Here is a 20,134-nt window from a genome sequence, read left to right as displayed (position 1 = left end):
AGAAATAATGAGAAAAAGATCTCTGATTATTCTTCATATTGTAGGTGTGATTCTCTGCCACGGCAGCTGTGGGAGATCTTCCTTCTCAGCGAAGGGGAGATGGACTACATCACCTTACTTGGCCTTGATGGAAATCAGTTGCACCTTCCAGTGGAGGGGGACAGAAAGCTGTTTGAAAGAGCAGTGACAGTCCTGCAGAAGATAAGTAAGAAGGTTAAAATCTGCCTCCACTGGGAAAGGGAGAACCCTGACTGCCACAGTCTGGGTGAGACTCTGCTGGAGGCTCTGCCATACGTCAGCTCACTCAGGTATGAAGCTTATGTTTCTGTGTGGTGGGATTCAAGGCCCCCCCCCCACGAACCACGTACACATCTTTAGCTTCCAAACTTCACTGGAATTTATTTAAACTAGGGCTGTCAAACGATTACAATTTTTAATCAGATTAATCAGAGCTTAAAAATTAATTAATCATGATTAATCACCATTCGAACTATGTCCAAAATATGTAATTTCTTTATGTATATTGTTGGGAATGGAAAGATAAATGAAAGAAGGCGGATATATCCATTTAACATGTTTATTGTAAAAAAATTCTGTGTGTCAAAATGAAAGACAGCCCACACACCTATCAATCATCAAACCGTGGGGTCTTAATTCATTACGTGTTGATTTCTATCAACGGGGAGTACTTCAGGAAAGTCGACAGAGGGGGGGGGGGGGGCTAGTGGAGTACTTCAGGAAAGTCGACAGAGGGGGGGGGGGGCTAGTGGAGTACTTCAGGAAAGTCGACAGAGGGGGGGGGGGGGCTAGTGGAGTACTTCGTGACCACAGAGTGTGAACGTTGTGATCAGCTGTTTCAGCGCAGTTCTCCAGTGAGGGGGGGGAGTCTCCCTCCGCAGCCGGTTGGCGTAGTTTTGGCACAGTTCCGTTGTTCAGACCGACATTAACAGCAGCCTGTCTGTGCACACGGAGACCGACTCTGTCGTCCGGGGATCTAACCGCCTTCTGGAAAAGCTTCACAAGTACGTCGGTACGCAAATGCGCTTTGTGACACAAGTGACGGTACGCATTTCAGATTACGCACATAACCTGCGTACCAGTTATGTGCACCCCTGTACCAGAGCCATATTATTACTATTATATGGCTCTGCCCTGTACTACAGCAAGAGTATTCTCCGTCGGGACTTCCTGCAACAACACCACGCCGTTATCTTGATTCTGATTGGCCAGAAGACATTATCAAAGATGTTCTATTGAGAAGATGATCACTACGTGACAAAAGTTTTCAAAACCATTTCTGGTCTTCGGTATTTCCAGACAAGTGACTGAAATCAGTCTCACTAACTGCTGTCTGTGCAATTCTCGGCGCGAGTTGGCGGACTTTATTTTGCTTACTTTAACATCATTTTTCATGGTGGGGCTAAGCCATTTCTTGGTATGGGTGTAGCCTACCCCAGCCATACCCTGGCGCTGCCACTGGTGGCACGTATGGGGCGGGCCATTCTGCACATGCGTTAAATGCGTTAAATATTTTAATGCCACTAATTCAAAAAATTAATTACCGCCGTTAACGCAATAATTTTGACAGCACTAATTTAAACATTATAATTTTATGAAACTGCAACTTCTTATTTAACAAAACTAAATGCATAATAAAGTGACGAATCACCTTCACAGTTGAATTATTAAGTCTAACTGTGTAATACTTAGGGTTGGGGATCGTTTGGATTTTAGAGATTCCGGTTCAGATTTTATTTCTTTGAGGGTAAAAACAAGTCACATGCCAATTTAACAAATTGTTTTATGAACCTTTAGTAAAATAGCGGAAATGGTGGTCAAACAACATAGGATCTAAAACTTTTAATAGTTTTCCATTACGATAAAGTTGACCGGCGTTTAACGAGCAGCAGTGTGTGTACCGAGAGAGAAAGAGATGCTGATGTGCAGCGATCAGCGATCAGCTCACTAAACCAGCTCCCTGAGAGACAAAAAGGGAACCTGAACATTTTCTTTGCAAAAATACACCTTTAACTCCCCCCCACACACACACACACACACACATACACACACACCACACACACACACTTTAAGAACCACTGCCTTAAGTTTTATCCTTTAAATCTTTGTTTTTTGGTGGGAAAGTCTTCATTGCATTCTGAAATGTGGATCAGCATTAAGGTGAAACTCATCCTAATCACAGCAGAAAATAGGAGAAAAAAGTCAGATGTAATCAGGGTTCCCGCAGGATCTTAAAAAAGTCTTACATTTGATAATCAGAATTTAAGGCCTTAAAAAGTCTTAAATATGATCAAAGAAATTAGAAAGGTCTTAAAAATGATCGGATTTGAAAGGTGCTTCTGTGTTGCGATCACGTCGAAATGTGTTTTGGGGGCAATATCCGGGCTGCAAAGTAACCAATACGGTAATAGCCCCAACAATTTTTATTGAAAAAAAAAACTAACTTTGCATCTCCCGGATCCTTATCTGAGAACACCCAGCTAGTAACCTAGCAACCAAGCTTCAGCTAGCGAGAGCACGCTCGTGAACCGTTGCGCCGGTGTTATGCATGCCCGCCGAGATATACATGCACCTCGCGGGAGTGCGCGCAGCGTAAAGCAAAAGCTCCCAGACATTTCAATGATTTGTACGGCAAAGTACGGTTTGGAAACGATATCATTTCCTTGTTGGCGGGCATGCATAAAAAAATATTCGGTTAACGCGACCACTCCCTCCGGGCGACATTTGGGTCTACATCAACCCTAAAAGCGGAGGTGCTGTGGACGCTAAATACCGTAGCTAAACACCAATCATACAACAGCAACAATGAAAGATTGTAGCCAAGGGAGCAGAGCTCAGAAGATGGCTCTTGTCATACATACAAACACAGAGACACACACACACACACACACACACACACACACACACACACACCACACACACACACACACACACACAGAGACAGACTTTCACAGTTAGGCAGTTTTTTTCTTCTGGTTTTTGGCTTACACAGATCTGTGTGCTGTTATGTTCAATCATCGTTCTTATGTTGAACGTGAATACATTTACTTTGAAAGTAATTATGGGACGTATTTCGTCTTTCAGCAATTTAGAATTAGATATTGCCATTTCAAACTCAACATTAGGACAGTATTAACAGCTGTAACTTAGTTTTACATTACATTGTTTAAAGTTCTAGTAAATGCAATGACCCATGTGTCTGTTATCATGCAGCTTCAGGAGGACCCACAGAGGTCCAGGATTACAGGACCAGGAGCGATGCTATGAGACACTGAAGAGACAAGAAAAGCAGCTGTTTCTGGATTTATGCCTGAAAGCAGCTACTCTCATCCAAGGAGAAAGCGTTCACAATGAAGTGAACAACCTCATCTCTCTGTTTTCCTTTAACACTGATGTGCATAACATCCTTCTGGATTTGTATCTACATGTCAAAACTCAAGAGAATTCAGCTATCATTCAACTGAAGCCATTTTTCCAGTCAGCTCCTGCAGTCTGGACCATAGACCTCTCACAGAGAAAGAGCTCCATCCTGCTGGAAGTGCTGAGACTCCAACCAGAGAAGAAACAAGTGGAGCTGAGAGGCTGCTCAGAGGAAGAGAGTGAAGTGAGGACTTTGCTGCAGTGTCTGCCTCATATCTCACAGCTCAGGTAAATGCTAATCTGCAGATTCAATTTAACATAATTTAAACCACAGCTGATGGAGAAAAGTTTGTATTTGATAGAAACCTAACATCACAATCTCTTGATTCCTTGTGTTTTCAGTTTTGTGCCTCAGTTATCAGAACCTTCAGGTGAACTCCAGTTCTTTGGGCCTCTGTTCTGTGCAGCAGCAGAGAGAGAGCAGCAGACAGGAGAGAAGCTACTGCAGCTGCTGTTATCAGTGTGCACCTATCAAACGACAGCTTTAACCGACATAGTTTCTTATTATTTTAAGAGGAACCCTCAGTGTGGTTTCCTGCTGGATCTGTACTCCCGCCTGAAGGACTATGAGACTGAAACAGGCCTGAGTGTCCTTCCATCATTACAGCCTGTTCTCCAGTCAGCTCCTGCAGTCTGGACCATAGACCTCTCAGAGAGAAAGAGCTCCATCCTGCTGGAAGTGCTGAGACTCCAACCAGAGAAGAAACAAGTGGAGCTGAAAGGCCGCTCGGAGGAAGAGAGTGAAGTGAGGACTTTGCTGCAGTGTCTGCCTCACATCTCACAGCTCAGGTCCGTCAGACAGATCATGTATATTTGATGATATAATGTGGATTTCTTAAGAAATACAAATATAATTGACCTGTGATTGTGGGCAGTGTTTCTGAAAGACAATAGTCCTTGCTCATGATTCATTCAGAAATAAAGACACATACAAACACAAATAAACTTGCTGATAAAACTGCTCTCAGCTTTTTAACATATCTCTGCAGCTTATCAAAAATCAGTTGTAAGAAAAACAAATGTTATTGCACAGATAGGAGAGGTTGCATCTCTTTTAATTTAATCAAAGAGCAATAAAAAGTATAAAGGCACAACAAGTAAGGCTGCGGCCCCACGAGGACGAAAACGGCTAAACGCATAGGATCAACGCAATCGCAAACAAGCTTCCGTCCACACGCAATAGTTATCCGGATAGTGTCTGTCCACACGAGACCGCTCCGTTTAGCTCCAACCGCTGGAGAAGCTGCAGTACATGCAGGAGCCTGTAGTGGCGCTGTAACTTCCTCCACATAAGCAGCGAAGAAGCAGGGTTGTCATGGTTGCCCTTCTGTTTATTCTCCGCGGTGGGGGCCGAGGGAACCGGGCAGAGTCTTTCGCCAGTCAACGTGTTTTAAAGTTTAAATCTTCCGGACAAAATTATAAAAGTGCCGGTCAAAGGTCTTCTTTGTTATTTATTGAGCTTTAAAACAAATGAATAACGACTCTATATAATATAAGAATAAAATACACGGAGCCTCTCTTTTCCCTCACTCGCTTCGGACAGCATCAGTGTCTGTCTCGTGCAGCAGCTCATCCAGTAATGAGTGACCCGGCTAGTTTAGGTAGTTTGAGAGGTAATTGAAATAGCTAAGGGCGATGGTCTGACTTGAAGTGTGTGTTTTGCTGCAGCGGGAGGAGCTGCAGGTGAGCAGAGCTGCGTGTCTCCGTCCTGTCAGATTAGACTTCACTCGCGTTTCGGTCCACATCGAGAGAAAGATACATAATCTGAATTCAGGGTGCAGTTTACTTTGACGCGGCGAAACACTTCAGCAATGGCGCGGGGTAAGCGGAGGTGAGCAGAAGAGGTGGGGAGAGGCGGGGCTATTGCGCAATCACTATCAGTGATCTTAAAATGATCGTATAGGGCGCACACACGGAGCCGTTGGACCCCCCAGAGAGTTGCGTATGCCGTTCTATCCACCTTAGGACCCGTTATCGTTTCCTCAGTCGTTTAGTGCCGTATTCGGTCGTCCTCGTGTGGCCGAACGGTCTATATGACACTAAACAGTAACGCAAACGGACGTTTTTGTCCTCGTGTGGCTGCAGCCTAAGACTCCATGTATCTACCTCTTTCACAGATACTAGATTCAACTTGACTGACACTCATGACACTTCTAAAGACTGTAGAGTGAGCTTTGAATACAGACTTCAGACACATGAACGATCACAACTTAAAGTCATGAGAGACAGAGGAGGTGTTGCTAAACTCTGATTCACATGTGTATTCTCTCAGGAGCAAAGAGAGCAGTTTCATGATGTGAAGTTCTCTTCTACGTGATAGTAGATGCTCAAAGATTGTTGGTCCACCCCGTCAGAGACTCTATGACTCAGCCTATCATAACAACCTAGTGAGACTGTCCAACAACATCATCTCTGACCCACACCATGTTCTGGACAGTGAATATGAACTGCTACCATCTGATCGGAGATACAGGGTCCCACCATTCAATAAGGTCAGACTGGAGCATCCTTTGTGCATCAGTCTGACCTCTCAGAACACAGAGCTGACCCCAGATCAGATGCACGCTGAAGGCTCTTTGAGCATGTTTTCTCTCACAGATTGTGCTGTTATGTTAAATGTTTGTGTTTCATGTAGTGCAGGGGTCGGCAACAGGCGGACCGCGGTCCGGATCCGGACCCAGACGCCGACCTATACGGACCCGGAGCTATAATCAATACATTAATAGGGGATTTTTCGGCTCCTCCCGCTTTTTTAACGCTGATTTGGGTGACTTGTGTAATTCGTGGAGAACCGAAGAGTTTTCGTTTTGGGGGTGGGGGGGGGGAGACCGTCCGTCAGTCTGACTGACGGACAACTTCTCACTTCAAAAAAGAAGAAGAAATCTAGACCGCAAAAATAATTAAACAAGCGAGTACCTGTTTTTCCTGGCCAAGGATAGGTTCCTTGAACACAACACGAGCGTAACGTGTCTTCACGTGGTATATGTCTCGTCTGAAAGGAGTGCTGACAGAGAGCACCGGAACGCCGCTCCGGCCCTGAACATATTGCAATACCCATAAGGAGCCGTACACATGCCGCAGTGTTTGCGTGGCTGTGTCTTTAGTTGTAAGCACAGTGGCGATCTGTTGTTATTAGCATCTGGTTAGCTAGCTATGCTAACGGATTTAAAGAGCTTTTCTTCAACCAGGTGGAAGAGAGCTCTCTCCTGAGAGGCTCAAATAACCTCAGCTCAGTGAGGTTAAGGCACACCTTGATATGATCAATAGAGTTATTAATGAGACTAAATGAAAAACAGGTATAAAATACTATATGACAGCAACAAAAAAGTTGTTAAAAATAACAAGAATAGAGTTTAAAATGGGAGTGATTTGTAAAATATCCAAAAAGAAAAATATGCTACAGTTCTGTTTCATATGGGTGTTGAGAGATGTATCCATAGATCTCTTAATGTTGCTCTCAAAGTGCACCAGATTGATGCTTTTAACTTCAATATTTTAAAAAAAATCTTCCCGGGGGAGCATGCCCCCGGACCCTCCTAGAGGAGGTTAGGTCCCCCCCCACTTAAATCATGTTCACATGGATAGGATACTAAATACATTTGCACACATCTTGTGTCCATATCTTTCTGTTTGGGTGGTCATGCCACACCGTGCACGTGCATGCATGCGTGAGTCATGGGGAGATATCTGGATTGGTTGCTTTTTCTTTGCACAGCATGAAAGAAAGGCGAAATGAATGGGCTGTGATTTTAGTTTTTTTAAGCAGATGTTGAGTTCAATCATTTGTACGGCCCTCGGAGGATGTTGTAAAAATTGAAAGGAAAAAGGTTCCCCACCCCTGCTGTAAATAATAATAAAACCCCTTGATTTATAACTTAACATCTCTGTCTCCTATTGATCTGAGTATATTATAAAGAATAGCCAGTTAATTGAAGCATTATAGCACAGGCCTTTGTCAGATGGTATATTACGCTGTTTTTTTTTCTGCTTCGAATAGTTCTCTCTTTTTTCACCATACCTGTGTTTGCATCACTGTAACCAATGAGCACCTGCATGTGTGTGAGAATGGCCCTGACACCATTTCAGCCCAGATTTACAAACTCCTGGCAGGACAAGCTCCAGCTCAATTCTCACACTGAATTTAAACAAAGTGAGTGAGGGACTGCAATATAAGAGGGAAAGAAAGAGAAACTTTAAAACTGTTCAATTGCTATGATGTGTAAAGACTGATATTGTTCTATAATTGTCTGAAACTGTTAAGTCATGATGTGAAACGGTTAAGAAAAGAAAAAGAAAAAGGGACTCAAGCTGCTGCTACACTTTATTTTATTTATCTAAAAATTAAGCACTTTTAAGATGCACATATTTTCAAAAGCTATTTTATTTATTTTCTCTATTTTATTTGTAAATGCAGCCCGAGAGGAACATTACACATATCCACAGTATTTACTGTATAGTTCAATGTTAATTGACAATAAATATTGTTGTTTTTGAATTGTACTTTCTTTATTTGATTGGCAGTCAGTTGTTGATTACATGCAGCCGTTGATAAAGCTACAGGTCACTTCAATATATATCACACTAATTCAGGAAGCAAGTTAGACATTTTGATGTTCCGGACCTTTGCATGGGGACATTTTCTCTAACTGGACCTCGTTGAATTTTAGTTGAAGACCCCGGATGTAGTGTGTCTGGATTCTTGTCTTGATGTTGGACATGGGGCTGCTGTGACGCAAGTCACATTTCAGACTTGATCTGACAAATAAAGTATTATCGTATCGTATAGTGACTCTAGATGTTGCTGTTCCACTTTTTACATCATTATATTGGGAGTATCATTTTACACACAAAACGTATTCACAAAGTGAAATCACCTCAGGTGAACAGAATCACTGGGAAGCAAATAAGAAGTGATTTGAGGAGCAGGACTAGTGTCTGTGTCGTGAGTCAGCAGAAAGCTAAGTGATGACACCTTTGGTGAAAAGGTTCATTTACTGAAAGCTTTCCAAAATCCAAATATGATCCTTTTAACGGCAAAGTCACTTCAATATGAGGTTCATTGGCTTCACTGTGTTCTGCTTGATTGCAGGTATTTGTAGACATTTAGCAGAAACGCTCCCTACCAGAGTCTCTCTGCTGTTGGCATCATCTGATAACTAACTGTTCAATTCTCCTTCCAGTTCCTGCTTTGGGCTCTCAGGTGGAGGCCAGTTCTTTGGGCCTCTGTTCTGTGCAGCAGCAGAGAGAGAGCAGCAGACAGGAGAGAAGACACTGGAGCTGTTATCATCAGTGTGCACATACCCAACATTCCCTCTTCCTCACGAATCTGATCCTGATGCTGTAGAAGATTATCAGGGTGATTTCCTGCTGGATCTGTACTCCCACCTGAAGGACTATGAGACTGAAACAGGCCTGAGTGTCCTTCCATCATTACAGCCTGTCCTCCAGTCAGCTCCTGCAGTCTGGACCATAGACCTCTCACAGAGAAGGAGCTCCATCCTGCTGGAAGTGCTGAGACTCCAACCAGAGAAGAAACAAGTGAGGCTGAGAGGCCTCTCAGAGGGAGAGAGTGCAGTGAGGACTTTGCTGCAGTGTCTGCCTCACATCTCACAGCTCAGGTCAGTCAGACAGATCATGTATATTTGATGATATCATGTGGATTTCTTAAGAAATACAAATATAATTGACCTGTGATTGTGGGCAGTGTTTCTGAAAGACAATAGTCCTTCACTTCTGAAAATGATGTAGATGAATAACATTTCCCAGTTCAGTCATGATTTGAAACCACAGTCTTCTACCAGTTAGAGAATAATGAAATGATGTGAATCATAATGAGAGAACCTAAGCTCTGCGACAGCAGCACCATCACGCTCATGCCTCATTCAGAAATAAAGACACACACAAACACAAATAAACTTGCTGATAAAACTGCTCTCAGCTTTTTAACATATCTCTGCAGCTTATCAAAAATCAGTTGTAAGAAAAACAAATGTTATTGCACAGATAGAAGAGGTTGCATCTCTTTTAATTTAATCAAAGAGCAATAAAAAGTATAAAGGCACAACAAGTAAGACTCCATGTATCTACCTCTTTCACAGATACTAGATTCAACGTGACTGACACTCATGACACTTCTAAAGACTGTAGAGTGAGCTTTGAATACAGACTTCAGACACATGAACGATCACAACTTAAAGTCATGAGAGACAGAGGAGGTGTTGCTAAACTCTGATTCACATGTGTATTCTCTCAGGAGCAAAGAGAGCAGTTTCATGATGTGAAGTTCTCTTCTACGTGATAGTAGATGCTCAAAGATTGTTGGTCCACCCCGTCAGAGACTCTATGACTCAGCCTATCATAACAACCTAGTGAGGCTGTCCAACAACATCATCTCTGACCCACACCATGTTCTGAACAGTGAATATGAACTGCTACCATCTGATCGGAGATACAGGGTCCCACCATTCAATAAGGTCAGACTGGAGCATCCTTTGTGCATCAGTCTGACCTCTCAGAACACAGAGCTGACCCCAGATCAGATGCACGCTGAAGGCTCTTTGAGCATGTGTTCTCTCACAGATTGTGCTGTTGTGTTAAATGTTTGTGTTTCATGTCGTGTGTCTGGATTCTTGTCTTGATGTTGGACATGGAGCTGCTGTGACGCAAGTCACATTTCAGACTTGATCTGACAAATAAAGTATTATCGTATCGTATAGTGACTCTGGATGTTGCTGTTCCACTTTTACATCATTATACTGGGAGTATCTTTTTACACACAAAACGTATTCACAAAGTGAAATCACCTCAGGTGAACAGAATCACTGGGAAGCAAATAAGAAGTGATTTGAGGAGCAGGACGAGTGTCTGTGTCGTGAGTCAGCAGAAAGCTAAGTGATGACACCTTTGGTGAAAAGGTTCATTTACTGAAAGCTTTCCAAAATCCAAATATGATCCTTTTAACGGCAAAGTTACTTCAATATGAGGTTCATTGGCTTCACTGTGTTCTGCTTGATTGCAGGTATTTGTAGACATTTAGCAGAAACGCTCTCCTACCAGAGTCTCTCTGCTGTTGGCATCATCTGATAACTAACTGTTCAATTCTCCTTCCAGTTCCTGGTTTGGGCTCTCAAGTGGAGGCCAGTTCTTTGGGCCTCTGTTCTGTGCAGCAGCAGAGAGAGAGCAGCAGACAGGAGAGAAGACACTGGAGCTGTTATCATCAGTGTGCACATACCCAACATTCCCTCTTCCTCACGAATCTGATCCTGATGCTGTAGGATATTATCAGGGTGATTTCCTGCTGGATCTGTACTCCCACCTGAAGGACTATGAGACTGCAACAGGCCTGAGTGTCCTTCCATCATTACAGTCTGTCCTCCAGTCAGCTCCTGCAGTCTGGACCATAGACCTCTCACAGAGAAAGACCTCCATCCTGCTGGAAGTGCTGAGACTCCAACCAGAGAAGAAACAAGTGAGGCTGAGAGGCCGCTCAGAGGAAGAGAGTGCAGTGAGGACTTTGCTGCAGTGTCTGCCTCACATCTCACAGCTCAGGTCCGTCAGACTCTATATTCATAATATTAAATGTATTCCTCAGAAAGGTTCATTAAAAATATCCAGTAAAAAATCAACAGCTTATTGGAAGCAGTTGATTCGCTGAAATGTATAAACGGATATTCTGTAGATAAATCTGATTTTTCTGTTTAGTAATTAATTAGCAGGACAGACAGAGCAATGCTTTATCACATTGAATAAAACACATGCACTTACACTATTTCTTCCTATTGTATTTCCTTTGAATGTCATTCTTGATTAAAGACCTTGCAGATAAGATGGTTTGCAGTGCAGCATGTACTGTACTTGAGCTTTGCCTTCTCACTGTTCTTCCATATTGTTGTGTTTCAGCTGTGGTCCAGAGTTCTTCCAGGGAGTGTGTACGCTCCTCTCTGTCAGATCCAGAGAGGAGGCTGAGAGGTTGGCCTCTCTGCTGCAGCTCTCAGGGTTCACCCTGCTGCTATCAGGAGAGTTACCCAGGAAAACCTGCCTGTCTGTGGGGAGAGTTCTCCAGCTGTGTGGCTCTAATGTGGATCTCATCCTCAAACCCAGAAAGATGTCTGTCAAGGGAGCCTTTGCTCTCTTTAGACGAACAACACAACTACACAGTCTCAAGTGCGCATTTAAACAGTTACTCTTTCATTGTTATCATGCCATGATATGTCATTCATTTTTTGTAAAGCACTTTGAATGTCCTTGTGTTGAAAAGTGCTATATAAATAAACTTGCCTTGCCATCGTGTCCAGTTTGAATCTTCAGTTAGGGGATAAAGGTAAATAATGGTGCAATTCTCTTTCGTTGTTTCCAGGCTTTCTAAGGACATGGCCTTGCTGCTGGGTGGCTGGGTGAGGAGATGGGGAGTGGTCTGTCAGGTGACTGTTGAAGAGCTTTCTCTCTCCCCTCAGACCGCCCAACCATCACACAGAGTGTTGTTGAAGGTTGTCAGTAGCTTGGCTTCCCTGCTGAGATACTGGGCAGTGAGACAGTTGGACCTGACTGAGGTCTGTGTTCCTGCTCTGGGTCTCACACCACTGCTGCTCCACGATGGCCCTCTCAGAATCAAGTACAAGTCTCTCCGGAGCCTCATACTCTCACAATGATTAATGCAGATGATATTAGTGTTCACATATATTCATACACTGTTTCCTGCAGACTGAGTGAGAAGAATGTCCAGCAGCTACTCTCCCTGCTCCATGAACTCCAGGACCAGGACTTGACCTGGTCCTTCTTGAGTAAGTTAGGAGGAGACCTGACCTCCTTCTCTCTGAACTGGGAGCTTCTCCATCTTCTACTGCAGCATCCATCAGCTCAGACCCTCACTGTGAACATGAGGAAGAACCTCTTCTTACAGGAGAACGTCACACGTCTGCTTCCCTACCTGGACAGGATTGTGTTTGAAAGGTCATAGAGTCGTTTATCCTGTTTTCTCATTTAAATATATTTTGTTACTTCTTTTCCTAAAGTGTGTTCATTCAAACTCTTTCAGGCCCTGTCCCAGCTTTGTGTTGACTGCTATCAGGGAGATTTACAAAGCTCGAGCCAGTCCCATTATACCCAGTTTACTGAGGTCCTTGGGTCATGTGATCAACCTGACCTGCAGAGAGATGTCACCAATGGACTGTGATGCTCTGCTCTACAGCCTCGCACACAGTGATGGAGTCAAACTGAACCTCCTGTGGACCTCCATACCAGCACGGAAAATAGAGTCCATCCTCTTGAACCTGGACAAAGTTTCTCAGCTCAGGTCGGACAAATAAAGTTCTAAACGTGTATTTATCTCGGCCCAGCTGTGCTTTACTATCCGTCAAACACCAATATTAGTGAATGGAAACACTTTCAGCCACTTATCTTTCGATGTCAAAGAGGCACATGCATACATGTTCTCTTCTTAACTGGACACTTGTATCCGACCTTTCTGATCTATTATTAACGTGATATGCTCTATGTTCTTAATTACTGAGAGAAATTAAGAACAAGACTTCAATAAGACCCAAGTTGATGAGAAACATAATTATAATTAAAAAACATTTTCTCAGTCAATGAAGCTTTATGGATAAGCTGTTTGTTTAATTGTTAATAAATGTTCTCCCAGTGTTGACAGGGACCTGCTGCTGAGGTTGGTCCACGGCTGCGCTGCCTCTGATGCCCAGCAGGGGGCCGCAGAGTCTCTGCTCAGGACTGTGCAGCACAGGCTGGATCTGTCCTGCTCCTCCTGTGTGGAGCTGCCAGAGGAAGATCAGAGTGACACTCTCCGTCTGACGGCTGAAGACTGCAGGGCCGTCTCCAGCATCCTGAGACGCAGCCGACGGGCAACACTGCTCATCCTGCAGGACTGTGAGGTTCAGGACAGCGCATTAGACCTGCTGTTTCCTGTCCTACACAAAGTACAACTCAGGTACGAAGACCACTAAACGAGAGAAGAAGCTGTTTGTATACAAGTTTCTGCATCACATCAGTTTGCTCCGTTTCTCCTGTTCAGAGCCAGTAAAGCTGTCCTCCTCCAGCTGGTGTCCCTGGTTCCTGTGAACAGTGAGAGGGACACAGTGGGACGGGCAGTGTCCCTCTGCAAAGCCCTGAAGGGAGAGCTGAACCTCAGTCACAGCACTCTGGATCAGAGGGCCTGTGCAGCCTTGGCCCTGATGCTGGACTCCTCTGAAGAGCTGACAGAGCTGGACCTCAGTCACTGTCAGCTCACTGACCAGCTGCTGCTCACACTCAGCGCGCAGCTGCACAAAGTGCAAGTCCTCAAGTGAGTGGCAAAGGTGTTCATGTGGAAAATAGGTTTTAGTGGAGGTAATCTTTAGGTTGGGGTGTGAATCTCTGTGTCTGACCATCTGATTCAGGGCTTTGTTGGCTGAAGCCTGTTGTACAGAATCAGTCTGACGATACGCTGTGATCAGAACTCAGGCGGTGTCAGAAAAAGTGACATAACTAATGGAGACAAGTGAACATAATGTTTGTTTGGACTGTACCTATACTGCCCAGCCGATGTATTACATTACTAAAAGTTCCTGTGTTTGTGTTACAGTCTGAGCCACAACAACATCACTGATGCTTCGACTGACCTCCTACTCCAACTGGTCTCCACCAACACTGTGCAGTGAGAAAACCATAATCACTGCACCATTTGTACTCGTAGGCTAACAGAGGAATCATTCATCATTATAAAACTGCTATTCAACGTATTGTTCTGACTGATGTCTGTGCTCTGCTTTTGGATTTTTCTAGACTTTGCAGAAACAAAATTGTGGAGATGACATCCTTTGAGAAAGACAAGAAGTTTGAAATATGGTGACCCTCCGTCAGTGTGGGTGGAATCTGCCATTCAGGGAATAACTGATCTACCTCTAACGATCTTTACATACTGACTGTGTGTATGATGGGATCCGTTTACATTAGGGATGTGCATTTCCATCACTGAGGCCGATGGGATGCGCATCTCGATACGTTGCCAACGATACGATACATTAACGATACATTTGAAACACCAGGCGATGCGATACGATTCACCCCCATGGATGTATAATAAGGACTGGATACAGCGTGGGAGGCGGGGCCTCATTCATTCCTATGAGAGTTGCTCATTGGCGCATGGATGACAACATGGTCCAACTTTTGAGAGAGTGAAACGTCACAGATTACCCAGCAGGCCTGAGAAGTAAGGCAAGGCAAGGCAAGTTTATTTATATAGCACTTTTCAACACAAGGCAATTCAAAGTGCTTTACAAAAAATGAAAGACATTCAGAAAATGGCATTTAAAATCAGTCATTAAAAAGAAAAGCTAATAAAATAAACATTAAAAGAAAAAGTACATGGATAAAAGTTACAGTGCAGTTTAAGATATGAAAAGTTCAATTAAAAGCAGCGACAAAAAGAAAAGTCTTCTTGCTGGATTTAAAAGTAGTAAGAGTTGCAGCGGACCTGCAGGTTTCTGGGAGTTTGTTCCAGATATTTGGAGCATAATAACTGAACGCTGCTTCTCCGTGTTTAGTTCTGACTCTGGGGACAGAAAGCTGACCAGTCCCTGAAGACCTGAGAGATCGGGATGGTTCATAGTTTAGCAGGAGGTCAGACATGTATTTTGGGCCTAAACCATTCAGTGCTTTATAAACCAGCAGCAGTATTTTGAAATCTATTCTTTGACACACAGGAAGCCAGTGTAAAGACTTCAGAGCAGGAGTGATGTGGTCCACTTTCTTAGTGTTAGTGAGGACTCGAGCAGCGGCGTTCTGAATCAGCTGCAGCTTCCTAATAGATGTTTTAGTGAGACCTGTGAAGACACCATTGCAGTAGTCGAGTCTACTGAAGATAAAGGCATGGACAAGTTTTTCCAAATCCTGCTGTGACATTAGTCTTTTAATCCTAGATATATTCTTTAGGTGATAGTAGGCTGATTTAGTAACTGTTTTAATGTGACTGTTGAAACTCAGGTCAGAGTCCATGACTACACCTAGATCTCTGGCTTTATCTGTTGGTTTGAACATTGCAGACTGAAGCTCAGCGCTAACTTTTATACGTTCTGCCTTGGCTCCAAAAACCATTACCTCAGTTTTATCTTTGTTTAATCGGAGAAAGTTCTGACACATCCAGTCATTGATTTGTTCAATGCACTTACTCAGTGTTTGAATTGGAGCATAGTCTCCTGGTGAAATTGTTACGTAGATTTGTGTGTCATCTGCATAGCTATGGTAACTTATTTTGTTGTTCTTCATTATCTGAGCCAGTGGTAGCATGTAGACGTTAAAGAGAAGAGGCCCCAAGATGGAGCCTTAAAAGTATGGAAGTCAGCTCATGTCCTGCCACTACTAAAAGGAGGGGAGGCCACCTTATTAAACAATTATAGACCCATCTCTAAATTGTCAGTTCTGGCTAAGGTTCTTGAACACCTAGTGAGTGAACAAGTAAAGGAGTTTTTATGTACAAATGACATCCTGTCTAAACATCAGTCAGGCTTCAGAAAGCAGCACAGCACCATCACTGCCACGATGAAAGTGGTGAATGATATTACGAGTATTTTAGATAATAAGCAGAGTTGTGCAGCTCTGTTTATTGACCTTTCCAAAGCGTTTGACACCGTTGATCATCGCATTTTAAAGCAGAGGCTACTCAGTATTGGCATATCCAGCCATGCAGTGGGTGGTTTGTGAACTACCTCTCTGAAAGGTCCCAATGTGTTCACTTTGATGGGCTGTCTTCTGAGTGGTTAAACATCACTAATGGTGTACCACAAGGTTCTGTTTTAGGACCACTTTTATTCTCTATCTATATTAATAGTTTAGGTGAAAATGTCGAAGGAGCAACCTTACATTTGTATGCGGATGATACCGTGATGTATTGTGCAGGTCCCTCCATTAACGAGGCTGTTGTTAAATTACAGGCTGTTTTTAACATTATTCAGACTCAGCTCTCTGAATTAAAGCTTCTTTTAAATGTGGATAAAACCAAGGTAATGCTCTTTTCTAAAGCTAAAATTACACCGGAGACTGCTTTGGATATTGGAACTACGCAAGGAACACAACTTGAAGTTGTTGCCTGTTACAAATACCTGGGTATCTGGCTTGATGATTATCTCTCTTTTAAATTTCATGTAAATAACCTGCTAAAAAAGCTGAGGGTTAGGCTAGGGTTCTTTTACAGAAATAAGTCCTGTTTCTCGCTTGAGGCCAGGAAGAGGCTCTGTGACCTTTGACCTGTGCTGGACTCTGGTGATTTTTTATCTATGAATGCACCTGCCGATTACCTGAGCAAGTTAGATGCTGCGTATCACAGCGCTCTGAGATTTTTGACAAATTGTAAAGCACTCACTCATCACTGTACCCTGTATGCCAAGGCGGTCTGCCATCACTCACTGCACGGAGGCTCAGTCACTGGTACTTTTTCATTTACAAAGCCATGTTGGATAAACTACCATCTTATATCTGCTCCCTGATCTCTCGGCGAATTGAAAGTACGTATTGCCTGAAATCGCATGCTGTGGTTTTATTAAATGTGCCACGTGCTAGGACTGTCTCAGGGAAGAAAGCTTTTAGATGTGCCGCTCCTCTAACTTGGAACAGTCTGCACAAAGAATGGAACATTACCAAGCTGGTACCACTACGTGTTTTTAAAGCTCGGTTGGATGCTGCTCACTCAGATGCTGTTGGTACCTGTTCATGTGGTTAGATATGTAAATTGTAATCCCTGTACATTTTGCTGTATGATGTTCTTTTGTTGTTCTGTTGTTTATGTGTTTACGTCTTCTTGTGGAACCGACTGCTGCAGGTCTCCCCTGAAGAAGAGATCATTGATCTCAATGGGACTTTACCTGGATCAATAAAGGTTTTGAATTGAAATTATTGGTTTAACTACTGACAGTATATTTTTAACACATTTTAAAATGACCATCTTGAACAGCTACAACGTTAAAATACTTCTAGGCAGATTGTGGAGGATAATGGGAGAAAGAATAGAGGGGCAGACGGAAACCCCCATCTGAATAACGGCCACTTCTTGCACAATGTACATTTCCATGTGATGCTCACAATAGGTCAATGAACAGTAGGCAGTAGCTCTGTCTGTGTGCCTTCTTAATCGTTTGTTTTGGTCCCTCACTTCCGCTTCGCTTCTCATGCGCTGATTCGCTAAGCTGAACAGCCAATCAGAGAGATTTCTTTGGCCGACTGTCATGTTGAATCGGCCGCGGGAGGTGTGAAAATGTGCCATAAAGAGACGACGGTGCGGGACACACCAACCTGAGTAGGGCGCCGCGAATGCCCGACTTCCTCTGACGGCCTCTGACTCCCAAAATTGGGTTGGTGTGTCAGGTGCGTTAGCCTTCATTCCACTGACTCCCGCAAAATCACTGATTGTCAACAGAAACTTCGCCACTCACCCCGATCACCTGCCATGATGTGTGCTTTCCTGCTGTCTGACATTAATCCTCTCCAGAGGTTTGTTGTGAGCTGCATCCTTCCCGGCCGACATGACCGTCATGCTCCATCGCGGAACTACTCCAGCTAAAGGCCGCTGCACACCAACCTGAGACCAAATAACACGTACCGAAGGCGTCCCGACTTTTACGTCAGCTACTCTGCCCGCCTAAGAACACATGGTGGCGTGGAGATGGAATTGCCACAATTCTAAGAAATAATATAAAAACAATTGCAATAAACATCCCTTGCCCCTCCTCATTTGAACACCTTGCAGTTAAACTGTCTGGTCCAAACCCCCTGGTTCCAGCAGTCATTTACCGTCCCCCCAAACCAAACCCTGCTCCCCTCGGATCTCCATCTGTGTTATTACTTGGTGATATCAATATTCATGTCGACTCAAACGACTCCAATACCGCTACAGAACTCCTGGACATACTCAGCTGTTTCAATATCACACAACATGTTGATTTTCCCACCCATAAAAAAGGTCACACACTGGACCTGATCTGCACCACTGGCATCGCCATCAGCAACCTGACCGCCTATGACCTCACCATCATCATGGACATCCTAACCCCAACCCCGCTCATCAAGCAGAAGCGCACCATACAATTCCGGAATATCAAGTCCACACACCCCTCCTCCCTCCTGGCTGACACCATCCCTGACTCAGAGTCCTGCACGGGTCTGATTTTCAAGACCCGCACCCGCGACGTGCAATACCGAACCCGCCCCGCTACCCGCACATATTGCCAATTAGTTCCGCAACCCGACCCGAACCCGCATAGCCTATATATGAGCAGTGAAAACGTGCAATTATTAACACATGCAGTTGCATATTTGTCTCAAAAAGCGTGGGATGTTGGTTCTTTCCTCCATCTCGGTCTGATGACACCAAAAGCCTCCCAGACGTTGGGTTTCGCTCGTGAGGAAGTGTAATTGAAAATGCTGTATCCTCCATAGAGAGCTTCACCTCAGCCATTTTGAATGTGGCGCTCAGCAGCAGATTGATGCGCTACAGTCAAGAGGTTTTGATTATGCGCGGTCCCGCGGGAGAGAGGTCTGAGGATTTAAACATTAAACTAAATTATTATTATTTTAATATATTTATTATGCAATACCCGCGACCCGACCCATCTTTGTTTTACCCAGAACCGAACCCGGAAAAAAGCGTTTGAAAAAATACCACCTTTTTTGCGGGTCACCCCGCATTCTGCCCTGACTCCACCGTCACCCAGAATGTTTCCCCTACTGACCTGGTCAACACCTACAACAATGCTCTCCTCCTGTCTCTTTCACTCACTCGGCCCCCTGGTACACCGATCATCTCCGTTGCGTCAAAACGAAAGGTCGCCGGCTCGAAAGACATGCTAAACGAACTGGTCTCACTCTGCACAAAGACATTTATAGACTGCACCAACAGCAGTACAAAGATGCCCTCAACAGTGCACGCTCCTTCCACTACTCCTCTGTAATACAATCTGGCAGCAATAACCCAAAGTCCCTTTTTTCAACTATTAACAAGCTCCTCAACCCCATGGATAATATATCCAACTCCTTCACCACCTCAAAGTGTGAGTCCTTCCTCTCATTCCTCCAAAGCAAAATTGAAATAATACACAGCAACATAGCCAACTCCTCCGTCTCGTCCACCACCCATCCTTTTCCGGAACCTGCCTACCCTCCTCCTTCCAGGCACCCTTTTACAGCCTTCAGACAAATGACCTCACTGGACATAGTTGCCCACGTCACCGGCATGAATACCTCAGCTTCCATCCTGGACCCCATGCCCTCCACCCTTGTCAAGGCCTGCCTCCCCCAACTCACTCATCTTATCACCACAGTCATTAACTCCTCTCTGTCCACTGGACTCGTCCCCCCTGATCTGAAGCTCACTGCTGTCACTCCCATACTCACAAAACCTGGTCTCAAACCTGATTCCCTCAATAACTACCGGCCCATCTCTAACCTCCCATTCCTGTGAAAAAGTCTGGAGCGAACTGTTGCCTCCAACTAAAATCCCATCTGGACTGCAATAACCTTCATGAACCTTTTCAATCTGGTTTCCGTACTCGCCACAGCACAGAGTCAGCCCTACTCAAGGTTGTAAGGGAAACTTCTGCAGCAATGGAGAGTCAGGACTCAGAGAGACACGAGGAGAGCTGGAGCTTTGATGTCAAACACTGGTGTTTAATTACAAGTATCAGCCGGAGAAATTCACATCACAAGTTACACA

General features: G+C 44.1%; 1 protein-coding gene across 2 annotated transcripts in view; it reads left to right on the top strand.

The window, feature by feature from the left end:
• LOC117443307 (uncharacterized) overlaps positions 1–20,134 on the top strand; it is a 39,576-nt gene that overhangs the window by 8,879 nt on the left and 10,563 nt on the right. The window contains exons 6-17 of one of the 2 annotated variants that reach the window (XM_034079279.2): positions 45–308; positions 3,232–3,666; positions 3,781–4,227; positions 8,619–9,056; positions 10,549–10,986; positions 11,338–11,601; positions 11,795–12,049; positions 12,139–12,387; positions 12,473–12,730; positions 13,079–13,381; positions 13,466–13,735; positions 14,015–14,150. In XM_034079279.2, the coding sequence (XP_033935170.1) occupies positions 45–308; positions 3,232–3,666; positions 3,781–4,227; positions 8,619–9,056; positions 10,549–10,986; positions 11,338–11,601; positions 11,795–12,049; positions 12,139–12,387; positions 12,473–12,730; positions 13,079–13,381; positions 13,466–13,735; positions 14,015–14,090 (3,697 nt within the window). In that variant the 3' untranslated portion in view covers positions 14,091–14,150. Of the gene's footprint in view, positions 1–44; positions 309–3,231; positions 3,667–3,780; positions 4,228–8,618; positions 9,057–10,548; positions 10,987–11,337; positions 11,602–11,794; positions 12,050–12,138; positions 12,388–12,472; positions 12,731–13,078; positions 13,382–13,465; positions 13,736–14,014; positions 14,151–20,134 lie in introns of those variants that run through there. The other variant, XM_034079277.2, reaches the window with a different exon arrangement.

The sequence above is a fragment of the Pseudochaenichthys georgianus genome, unplaced genomic scaffold (assembly GCF_902827115.2).
Source record: "Pseudochaenichthys georgianus unplaced genomic scaffold, fPseGeo1.2 scaffold_581_arrow_ctg1, whole genome shotgun sequence".
Taxonomy (NCBI): domain Eukaryota; kingdom Metazoa; phylum Chordata; class Actinopteri; order Perciformes; family Channichthyidae; genus Pseudochaenichthys; species Pseudochaenichthys georgianus.
This window is presented reverse-complemented; position numbering and strand designations above follow the sequence as displayed.